This window comes from Barbatula barbatula, assembly GCF_947034865.1.
Source record: "Barbatula barbatula genome assembly, chromosome: 14".
Lineage (NCBI taxonomy): Eukaryota > Metazoa > Chordata > Actinopteri > Cypriniformes > Nemacheilidae > Barbatula > Barbatula barbatula.
In genome coordinates, this window is record NC_136777.1 from 594499 (window position 1) to 606747 (window position 12249).

Genomic DNA, 12249 nt, shown 5'->3' on the forward strand with positions numbered 1-12249 from the left:
GGCTGTCAGACTGGACATTGAAGGGGTGTTGTGTTGTTTTTCTTATACCTGCTCACTATTTGGCAGGCAGAATCCCTCTTTTTATTCATGCAGTTATAACTGCTTTATAATGCATTTGTTAATGGCTTATTAATCATTATTGAACACAATGCTTCATAAATAACTTAATGTTAAGTTTTTCCTGCAATGGTTGTCAATGATGTCCCAGAAATGTCAGTTGTACTTCCAAATATCTTTCTTTGTGTTCATCAGAACAAAATATTTATACATATTTGGAACAACTCGAGAGTCATTCAATGATGACAGAATGTTTAATTTTTGAGCAGAAGTTTCACTTCGATTTTTGGGTAACCACACGCTCATAATGACAAAACTGTTTAAAACTCTGAAAGAACTTTCTCTCTCTCTCTTTCTGAGATCTGTCCAACACATCATTTGTTCAGTCAGTGATGAGCTCCACAGATACACAATGAGGCTAATATGATTGATTGACTTTAAAGTACCCATCTCTCTCTCTCTCTGTCTCAGCTCAGACGCAGAAAGAGGGCAGATGCTTTCCTCTTTCCGTCTGCCATCTCTTCCCTCTTTGTCTCCGTGTTAGAAAGTTGGACACCTGAACATCTGTGTGAGATGCAGTCGAGTGGATGTTGGCCGTGTGTGTGTCAACCACGATGTTTCCTTCCATATGCGAACAATAAATGACAGATAATATTCATAAGCCTTTGTTTTCAGCTAACTGCCGCCCACCCGTTCTGACAGATGACAGACGTCACAGCGGCCGCTGAATCACGAGGAATCACGCTGCTTACATACTGTGGTTAAAACCTGAATAAAAACACTATAACATTTACTCAACCAAAAAGGTTTTATCTTCAGTTATTTATAGACTGGATAGTGAGGCATAAACTATTATATATTGTGCTTAAAAATGTAAGCTCGTCATAGATTTCCCTTTATTAATAGTTGTGGAGATATCCCTAATATAATTGAATAATTGAGTAAAAATATGCGTAAAGCACGCTCTGTCGATGACGACGACTAGTAGTAAGTTATTCCTTCTCCTCCTACGACTACTTCTTCTCTGTGTGTCTTCAAATTAGCCTCCAAAAAAACTCACAAAGATCTACAACATATATACTAAAAGCATTTTATAGAGCTGTTTGTCCCTTTATGACTACTGTACAAAACATGCCAGCGCAACATGGCTAATTCCATGTATGTAGGCTAGATAGTAAATAGAAATAGCTCATTCTAAGGTAATACAAACATCACGGATGATTACGTAACGTCCTCATACACATCTGAAGACATACTGTAGGTTTGTATATTATATTGTATTTCTGTCAATAGATCCTCCTAAACACTGCCCCTTTAACTTCAAGTTGCTCTGGATTAATCATCTGCTAGATTCTTAAATGTAAATATTATAAAATATGACATAAAACTTCAAATCTTTCAGTATTTCAAAAACATTAAGCTGTGTGCTGATTATTTACATTTCACTTCATTTAAATTAAATTACATTAATGACATCTTCACAATGTTTGAGCAAGAAAAACACTTCAAATGAGCGTTTGAGAATCATTTCCTTCTGACAATTCCATGAATTAATTGTTATTATAGTTTTGATTTTAGATTTGTTGAGTTTTATTAATATTTTAAATTAGCTTTTATTTTTACTGTTAATTTTAGTTTTAAGTTAGATTTTTGTATATGCTTTTTTCGTTTTATAATTTATTGTTTTTTTAATGATGCTTTATAAGATTAATTAATTTTTATTGTGTTTTCTATGATAATTTTACTTCTTCAAAATGACTTCAGTTTATTTTTGAGGCAACATTAAAATTTTTAGAGTTAAGTTTTTCCAATAATTTTTATCTCAATATTATTTTTATTTAATGAACAGGAACGTTCTCAAAGTTTTAATTTTAGTAAACTAAAATAACCTTGCTTTAGCTAACTATCGAGATTAAGAGTGACTCGAGACTAAACAAGTTTCTCCACCAGAGACCAACTTTATTGTGCTATTCATCCCGTGTTTAGTTCTATGTTCATAGAGATGTGTTTCCCTTTCCAATAACTGGTGACACCATTGACCCAAAGCCCTTAACGTCACTTCCTCTTATTCATAATTGATTGGGTGGTAAAAATGACCGTTTCATGACATTGGTCAACACTTGAATGGCAGTGTCCAATGAACACCGAAATACTCCTTTCACATTGATATTGCACTCAGTAACCAAACTCATTTAGATTTTTATGTTGTCTTAAAAAGCTGCCGCGCTCTGTAGAAGTAAACATATCACTCAAGACAGCACTTGTGGAACAGATGGTTTGGTTGAGACGAGATCTGAATTTTAATCGATAAATATCAGATCATTTTCCCCATGAGGAGTCACAGCTAATACACTAAACATGAGGAGAGAAGTGATTATCTTTAAAGCACACGGCGTACAACTAATCACATTAACAGGACACACACTAATGCAGATGACCGAATCATCAAATGTGTGTGTGTCAGAGGAGGTGATGAAGCGTCTCTATGGAAACGGACCTGAGAGTGTAAAGACGACGAAGACCTGCTCATGTGTTCTAAATAGAGATAACGCCAGCTCTACCTGAAAATCCTGTGCCATCCTCCTGCGAGAGCCTGCGGACTGACTGACCATCTCAGGCAATTCCATCCCCAACCAAGAGCAAAGACAGACTACTTTTACAATAATTAGTATTTAATGCTAAACTTCCATCAAATGACAGCAGTTTGAAGTTAAAGCTGCACTCAGATACACAATGACATTACTATTTTCCCTGCTTATAACATTCCTCACAAAGTAAGACAAAATTAGACCTAAACACTTTCAACAAATGAATTATCCTAAATCCCAACTAATACGCTTTCCCTGTTATTCGTAAACATTTACCCAGTAACTTTGAATCAAAGTCAGTGAGTGCAGCTGTGACACGTCAGAGGAGAACTGGTCCTCCTGGCTGAGTCTGGTTTCAGGTATTTATTTTTTCACAGTTTATTTATCATCAGAGTTTGGGTTCCTCGCCACAGGGACGTGTTGGCTTGCTCACCAGGAGACTGCTGATATCATTATTTACTGGAATGATCCTGCTGGTTCTATAAACACTATGCACTGTGCTTTGTTTTTCTTATTTCCTCCTGTAAAGCTGCTTTGGAACAATGCACATTGTTTAAAGCGCCATGTATATAAAATTGAATTGTTCTATCATCACTGCTCATAAAGATACCTGCTCGCTCCCCTTTTTCACTTACACAGACACTTCTACACGCACACCGTCATGTCACTTCCTGAAGTGGTGGTGTGTGACGTCAAACACACATCCGAGATGCTGGATTAGTGGGATTATCTTGTTTCGGGTTGAGCTGCTGCATTAAACAGATTAAGATTAAGACTGCCACTGTCACTGAAGAGAGTTGAACAATATTCGAAGGGTTTGTTCGCCCAGATCCGTCCACATTTACTCTCCCCCGTATTTATCGAACTCTCTATCATCTTCTGTGACACAAAATCTTCACGCTGCTCAAAAAACAGTCACACAATAGGGCTGGGACGATATATATTGTGTAATTCGTATGCTCAGTTTCCTCAATAAACATCAGCAAGCCAGAGGGCGCTCTTGCGCAGAAACTCTGAATATGGGACAGAAGAAGAATTATTTACCCACACATGTTGCGTCCCAATGCGCCTACTTATGCTATGCACTAAAAGTATGTACAGTTTTTGTAATGGAAAAGTGCATACAGTACATTTTAGTATGTAGCAAAACAATATGCACGCACTGGCACATACTAACAGGAAAAACATTGTGTCCATTAAAGTCCCAGTGAACCGGAAGTTTGCGATTCAGACATATTTTTCATTTCACTGGGACTTTAACTGTCACACACAGCTCTTCTTTCCATTAAGGTACTGTATTTAAGCACTTATTATTTCGTATGTAATGTTTATATTTAATGTTAATTTGTTAATTTAGTGACGCATCAGTTATATACAAAGCCACAAGAAGTCAAGCCTGCAACATTTAGCCGAAACATGCTAATGCTAACGCCCTGGCTTCAGCAGGCCGGGATAAAGAATTCAGCGGCCCCTGGTCACAAGTGTCTTGTAGACCCCCCCATACGCATGTGCGCACAATAAAGTTTAGAATTTAACTATAGTGTACTATTTACTCACCTGAACAAAAGAGACAGACTTGCGTACGCTAGAAACACTGTTTTGTATGCGCACTTGCGTGTGTGCGGGAGGCACACGGCAGAAGAATATAGCCAAAACATTGTTATGATTGAACTGTCCCTTTAAATATAATTGTTAATCATTCTAAACTCTGTAACAGATACATTTACACAACTCCTGGATGATGATGTCACACTGTTTTAAAGGAAAATATTAAAATGATAAACAAAGGAAGATAATGAAGAAAAAATGTATGCAAGACTTAAAGACTGCATGCGTAACAAGACAGAGAGAGAGAGAGAGAGAGAGAGAGGGTAATCACCAGAGGTTTACTAAAAACACATGTTCAATCTCCTGTAAGATCTCCAGCTCTCTGAAGACGTTCCGCACCTCATCCCGCTCGATGCACTGCTGCTTGTTCATGTACTTCATAGCGAACATCTTCTCTGTGTCCCGCTTCTGCACGATACACACCTGCCCGAGAGGAAGAGAGACAACATAAACACATCAACTTTACATAGCAAATCTGTTTTTTACAATCAACGTTATTCACAAGCATTGTTTTCATGAGGGGATGTTATATGTGGTTCACAGAGCTGTGACTCTTCTTCTTTTATTAGCAGCTAAAAGCATTAACACCGTATCTACACCGGTCAAAGACAATAAAACGCATTATTCCACTATAATTTGACACTTTGTCCAACACTGGATGCAGTGCGACATGACAAACCCATCAAGAACAAGCCGACGTCGTGTCAAGTCCGGTGTAAGAAGTTTTGCAGACACTCTTTCTGTCAACACTTTGCCAGTCACTTTTATTCATTTCCATCTTTTCTTTGTGAGATTCATTTCCATTTTCTATTTCAAGTCTGTCATGCACACAGTACAAACCGACTCGAAGGTCTCTACACTGCGCAAAATAATTATGATATATTATTATTCATATTATCAAATCAATAAAATAAGCAGCTCACATCTGTTTTCTCAACATGAGTTGACAAAGCGATCGTTTGAAGCGGATGAGATATCAGATCTGAGTACAACACACGCAACAGATTCACATCCAAATGTGCAATATGATCAGATTCCACAACTAAAGATGATGGCTCACTATTATATATCTGATTCATCTGAGATCCATCAGACACAACCACACCGACCGACAGATGCTTCATCCCATTACACGCACACACACTCCTGACCTCAGATCTGACCTCAAACATAATAAAGCCAATTCCATTAATCATGTCACATCATTCCAAAGCCCAACCATGAAATAAAAGCTCAATAATGAATCAACAGATAATGAAGTTTATTTAAAATCCAGTTGATTGGTTGCTTTACATGATCATGCTCCACCCAAACCTTCCAAAAAACAGATTTAAAGGTGATATGTGTAATATTTTGGAGGATCTGTTAACAGAAATGCATTATAATATACATAACTATGTGTTCAGAGGTGTATAAAGACCGTACACAATGAAGCGTTATGTTTTTATTACCTTACAATGAGCTTTTTTTATCTAAATACACCGCAGGTCCTCCTACATAGAATTCATCATGTTGGTTCTACAGTAGCCCTAAATGGACAAACTGCTCTACAGCGCGCGATTCATAAATACATTATCTCTTTCAGCAAAGATTTTAAAACGTGACAACATCTCACTTCTGGATTGAGCCGTTGTTTACAATTCTCAACATCACCACTAGATATCGCTAAATTTCATACACTGGACCATTAAAAGAAAAAATCCAAAGCATTTAATGCATTAATGTTATGCTACAGTATATAACAGACACAGTTTCACAGCTTTGTGACAATACACGGGACAAATGCACCATCACGAAAACATGACCCATTATGAATCCAGCATTTTACTGACATTTGTTTGTGAAGCATCTCGGTGTAAAGTGACTTCTGCACACCGTTGAGAGAAAAAACGAATCCACAGCGTCTTCAGCGGCTCATGTGTCGGGAGTAAAAGCAGACTTATATGTCCGTTTCTACAACCCACAACTGCACATCTTGGTTGTTTTGTGGTCGGACGGAAGACAGTGTGTCTCCGGCGGAAGGTGGAATCTATGCTCATAAGGCGGAGTCTGTGAGCGGTCATGGGCGGGCGTTATCAGAGTGACATCACTTCGTTTTCTAGGAGATCGCCAACAGCCTGTTCAGTGTGGCTGTTGTGGTTTATATGAGATTACCAAAAACAGAATGGATGGATTTGTATAATTACGGCATGATTCTGCACACAGACTGGCGACTCAAACTTGGGTTATAATTACATGTTAAAGATTTGGGGGGGCTTTAACATTCCAGACTTAAATAACATTCAGGTTTCAGTTCATGTACGTCAATGCCAAATACCAGCCGTCAATCCCACAATCCACTTTCATAATGAAGGAAGACTCTTATTGAATTCGGTTACGTCCTCTGAGCATTTGTGATGATGTATTCTTCAATAGTCACTTAATAACAAAAACTGTGTTTTTCAGGGTTTCTCTCTCTCTCTCTCACACACACACACTTATGCACACCCACACACACAAAATTAAATAAAAAACATACATGGATCTTTATACAAGGGGTTCACAACATTTCACAAACACACTGCAGTATCTGAATCTCATTCTCGGTGCTTCGGTTAGAAAGCTATAGCTCAACCTTAGACTCTATAATGACATTTAACACCAAACATGAGACATTCTTGGTCGTTGTTCTAAAAGCAGTAATACATTTTCTTTATTGTACCAACTTTCCATTAACTTCAAGACATACAGTATAATTGTATATTAAAGGTCAAATGTGAGGGGTCACAGGATCAAATGAAACACCATGACTAATAGTTTATTTTGCTCTTTTCTTTCTAAACTACCAAACACACTAAAGACATTCTCATGGCTTTAAATGAGTAATTCACAATAAATTAAAGTCTGTGTGTTTATCTCTTCTGTCGAAACAAAATGAGGCTTTTGAGGAAAGCTTTCCAGGCTTCTTATCCATATAATGCACTTGAACGTGGGGCTGTTGGTTCATATTCAGCGATGTTACGTCCAATGTAAATGCGTAATGCACTCATGGACGCGCATCCTGGAGGACCTCCGAGACAGAGCAAGCCATATATTTATGTTAAAAAAAACATACGTTTTAGTGATGAAACTGAAATTTGGACCTTAACCAACAGCTCCCTGTTGAAGACCAATTTATGGATAAGACATATGGATGGCTTGTATGACATTTGGGTGAGTAAATATCAGTTTCTTTGCTGAAAGGGTTGGGAATCGTTTGAATTTTTCAGATTCTGCTTATCAATTTCTTATCCATTGCCTGTTTCCATTCCACAGTTGAAGAAAACATTAAGATATCAAACTGAATGGTCATTTAGCCTGCTTATTGACTTGTGTGCACAAATATATGTATTTATGAGCACCGTTTTGTCTAAATATACACATAGAACCATGTTTTTACCATAGTTGAACTACATCATGGTTTAACTGTTGTAACCATAATGAAACTGCTTAATTTGTGGTTCCTGTGCTTTTAAATCAAATACTATAGATAAACTATGCTTACTACAGTAAATATATTGGTAATTTTCATAGGAGCCTTTATTGAGATATCAGCAGATCACCCATCGCGTGTCCTTTTCTGAAAATATGCACACAGGAATTGTTAAGAGGAATAAAACATTTTATCTCAAGTATCTGATTCCTATTCCTTTTGTTTTCGAAGAATGATGTGTGTCACATGCACTTTATATGTAGAGTAAGAGTTTAATGAATGGGTCACAGTTATAAATACTGAACATTTATCCCTGCGACTGGTATTTTTAGCAGCTCTATTCATTCTTGTCACTGTGTTCCTCATGGGGCGGCCCCGTAAAGAGAAACGAGATTGTTGTGTTAAATCTACAGGACGCTTGATGAAACGCATTTGGTTTCTGTGTCACAGAAGCGCTGATCAGTGCAGGAATTATCCAGAGAAACAGATCTTAACCTTTCCAAACTCACCGATTCAAGACAGACGTGTACAATATCTTCCTGCTGTAATAAATGGCTGGTATTGGACTATATATTTAATCCATAAAATGTGTATCATTTGATTTGATGAATATTGTTTGTTTTTTCATCTGTTCTAGATTTAGTGTAAATGTTAGAAATGCTTTGGCAATACATTTTAACTACTGCCATGCCAATGAATTGAAAACATTTTTAAAATGAGAGAACAGAGAGCGGCTGTCATCGCAACACACTTACATGCTTATCACACTTAACGTGTTCTAACAGACAGTGTAGCGGGTTATGAGTTTGTTCAAAGCGTTTAGATTTATATTTGATGTGAATTATTCAATTCAATTTTATTGTATTTACATACACAATGTGCATTGTTCCAAAGCAGCTTTACACAGAGAAAGTAAAAGACAGCACAGTGCATGGTGTTTATAGAACAAGAAAGATCATTCTAGTAAATAATAATATCAGCAGTCTCACGGTGAGCAAGCCAACACGGCCCTGTGGCGAGGAACCAAACTGATGATGATAATGATAATGATACGATGATAAAAACTCTGGAGAAACCAGACTCAGCCAGGAGGACCAGTTCTCCTCTGACATGTCACAGCTGCATTCACTGACTTTGATTCAAAGTTACTGAGTAAATGTTTTTGAATAACAGGGAAATATAGGATAATGATATTTCATTTGTTGAAAGTGTTTAGGTCTAATTTAGTGTAATTAGGTCTAACAGAGGAATGGTATAAGCAGTGAAAATAGCAGCTAGCTCTTCAATATTACAAAAAAGCTTCTCTCATAAAGGGTGTTTCTTATTAGAGTTTGATTTGATGTGACCCAAAGTTTGCTGCTTCTGTACTTGGAGATTATTTTTTCACATGTTTCTATGGTATTCTGGATATTTTACATTTTATTGGCAAAACCATAATATACCTGTTTCTCATAATCTCTGTAATTGGCTCTGGCAGGCTGGAAATCTGATTCTGTGCCAAATCTTGACTGATGCCGAAGGGCTCTGAGAGATGATCACTATTTGTGGGCTTCTGCTTATCCACTGAGGCTTGACCGCACCTTCTCCACATGGGATTGACATCTGGGGAGTTGCTCTTTTTTATTATTTAAAATGCAGGGGATCATGCCGCATAATAATCTTTAAACAATGTGAATGAACACCACAACAGCTTAAGCGGAGACTTTGCGAAACACATCATTTATGTCGCCGCCAATACTTTTGTCCATGACTGTACATGGTATACAACATCAGGATGGAAAATAGATTCAGTCTGAATCCAGGTCACAGGCTATATTATACACTTCTGAAGGAAAGAAAGCGATTCTCCGGCTCCGTCTCTCCTGCCTTCAGGCTGATGGCTCTTAAAAAGCTCATTACAATCAGCACCCCTCACCTCCGCTGGTGCCGGGGAAATCTAATCCCATCTGCCCCCGACTGCGACAACATCACTCCACATAGAACACAGTTAGACTCGTCCGATGAGAATAAGAAAAACACATACGAAGAATACAACTCAAAATCTATTCTATTCCTTCTATTCAGCACAAGACATTGAACAACCCAAAAAAGTGCACAAGGAAATAAACTGTTAGTGACAAATTACTGTGAATTGAAACATTTCTATAATAGTTCCTTTGGATAAAAGCGTCTGCTAAATGACTAAGATGTAATAGTGAAAGATGAAATGTCAGATGCTCTCGAGCGGGTCATGAGAACTTCACCAAACTGCTCTGGTGAAATCTCAGGGTTTCAAGAGGAGAGAGACTGAAACTTTAAACATTGCCCATGACACCACTAGTTACTAAGCAACCATACATCCCAGCCGCAGGAGCGCAAAGTGTGTTGAATTCAAGCGAAGTGATAAACAGATCAGAGCTGTTAAAACAGATGACAATTAATAACATGCAGTGTTTAATGTGTGTGTGTTTCAAGTGTTGTTGTGTTTCTCTGTGGGAAACAGAGGGATTTTCTCAACCCTCGGTGGGGCTTTTCAGCATCTGTATGAGGTCTGTTTAAGAAGAAGGAAAGATGGGGTTTAATATTCTCTTCTACTGCACACTAACTCACAGGCATGCTGTGTTTTAAAGACTCTTCTCATCCTGGAGGACAACTGAGGTCTCTCTCTCTCTCTTTATTCTCATCCAGCGGGTTTATAAACCTCACGAGAGTCGACGGCACAAAGCATCTGCCATCTAAAGGCACTTCTCATATTTTTATGGTTATTGCCATCATGAAGACGGAGTGAAGGAGGTCGATCTGCCGGAGATGTGATGAGGAAGACACAGTCATTTTTTCTTCAACTTGTGTCCTAAAAGACCATTTGAGAAGAGCGTAGAGGTGAAGTCACAGAATGATGAGACCAGAACAAATATGACCTGAGGTGAATGAAGATGCAGACGGAGTCATTTCATCACACAGACACACAGGAGCAACAAACCCCTGAGGATTCTTCCGACATCTTCATCTGATGGATGTTTGATGTGCTTTATTTTAGACCCACACAATAAAACCACTGCCTTTGTAGATGCATGCTTGAATACACTATATGTTGCAAGAAAATGTGCATTTCCTCAAAAACTATAGTTCCAGAACTTTATAATGGAAATGAACCCTACTGATAAAAAGTTACTATTAAAAGTGATGAAAATTCACATCGGTCATCATTACTCACAGAAAAAAGGCAAACAGCGTTTTAGTACTCGTAGTGGTCGTAGTAATGTGGTACATGACTCGGGATGAGACTACAGGTGTTTCTGATGCCTGGCCATATCGTGAAATGGTGAAAATGTGATGTATTTCTCATCAACTCTGACATATTTCAAGTTCAAGAGCTGAAATAAAGTTATATATAGTGTCTTATAAAAAGTTGAATTCAAATGCATTTTTAGATTTTTGTGACAAATTTGGAATTGTTACAAAACAGTTTTACATAAATGAAAGGTTACATCGAAAAATAAATAAACATGAAAAATTTAATGAACGTACACGTGTTTAACAGCGCTATTAATAAAACAGTCTTTTATTAAACCACAGACAAATGTAAATCTTATGGGGAATTTTTTTTACATTTAATGGATATTCTATGTATTTAATAATCCGCCCTAATTTTGTGTTTGTCTCTACTGTCTGACCTTTACTGTCAATCTGCTTTGCAATAAAACAAAATTGTGAAAAGCGCTAAACATAAACTGAGTAATGATTCTCTTTTATTAGTTTTATTAGTCTCGGTATTAATTACAGGGAGTTTTATATAAAGGTAAAGATGATTCTGATGATTCTCACAGTTTCTTTCTTATCATCTTCCTCGAGTCTGTTCAGAGTTAAATCTCACACGTGTTAAATTAATTAAGCGCCGTGGTTCAGATTAATGGAAAAAATGAAAATGTAATTACTGGAGCGGTGACTCTCAAGCGTCCCGTCTCAGATAACACAATCACAGACTCTCATTACACACCGACTGAATGATCCAAGGTGTCGTTCCCCACAGCAAAGATCTAAATCAATCCACACTCACACAAATGAGCCTCTTATATTCATTATCGCTTCCGTAGTTTATTTGATCAATAATGATAACAATGAACAGTTTTTATTTGTATGTACATTTACATTACATTTATTCATTTGGCAGACGCTTTTTTATGTACTGGAGTAACAGATGTCATAAAATCATCTTACCTTGCCAAAGCTTCCTTTACCGATGGCTCGGAGAATCTGGAAGTGATCGAAATTCACTGTGAATAAAAAAGAAAAAGTAGATTAATAATGCACAACGATTGTATTAAGATTAAAGATCCTGTTTTGTCCCATCAAATAAATGAGAGAAATACACAAGATAAGGATTTGGAACGGCATGAGAAAGATTTTTATAGATTTTTCAGTGTCTCTTTCTGTGTTCACTGGTGTTGTTGGCTGAAAAAGCGAAATGAACTTGTTTGCTTTCACAGAGTCCCCATTCTGACAGACGCACTGAATGAGCTGCCATGTCTCAGTGTTTGTTCCTCTGATCCTCCATCACACCGCATG

The 12249-nt window shown here is 37.5% G+C and overlaps 1 protein-coding gene across 1 annotated transcript in view; it reads right to left on the reverse strand.

Annotated features, from left to right (window-relative positions):
* The window catches only part of stk32c (serine/threonine kinase 32C), a 19758-nt gene extending 7806 nt beyond the window's left edge, over window positions 1-11952 (reverse strand). Inside the window, exons 1-2 of the mRNA XM_079473415.1 lie at window positions 11902-11952; window positions 4525-4676 (exon numbers count right to left, since the gene is read on the reverse strand). Of these exons, the coding sequence (XP_079329541.1) occupies window positions 4525-4643 (119 nt within the window). The 5' untranslated portion in view covers window positions 4644-4676; window positions 11902-11952. The remainder of the gene's footprint in view (window positions 1-4524; window positions 4677-11901) is intronic.
* Between the last annotated feature and the right edge of the window lie 297 nt (window positions 11953-12249).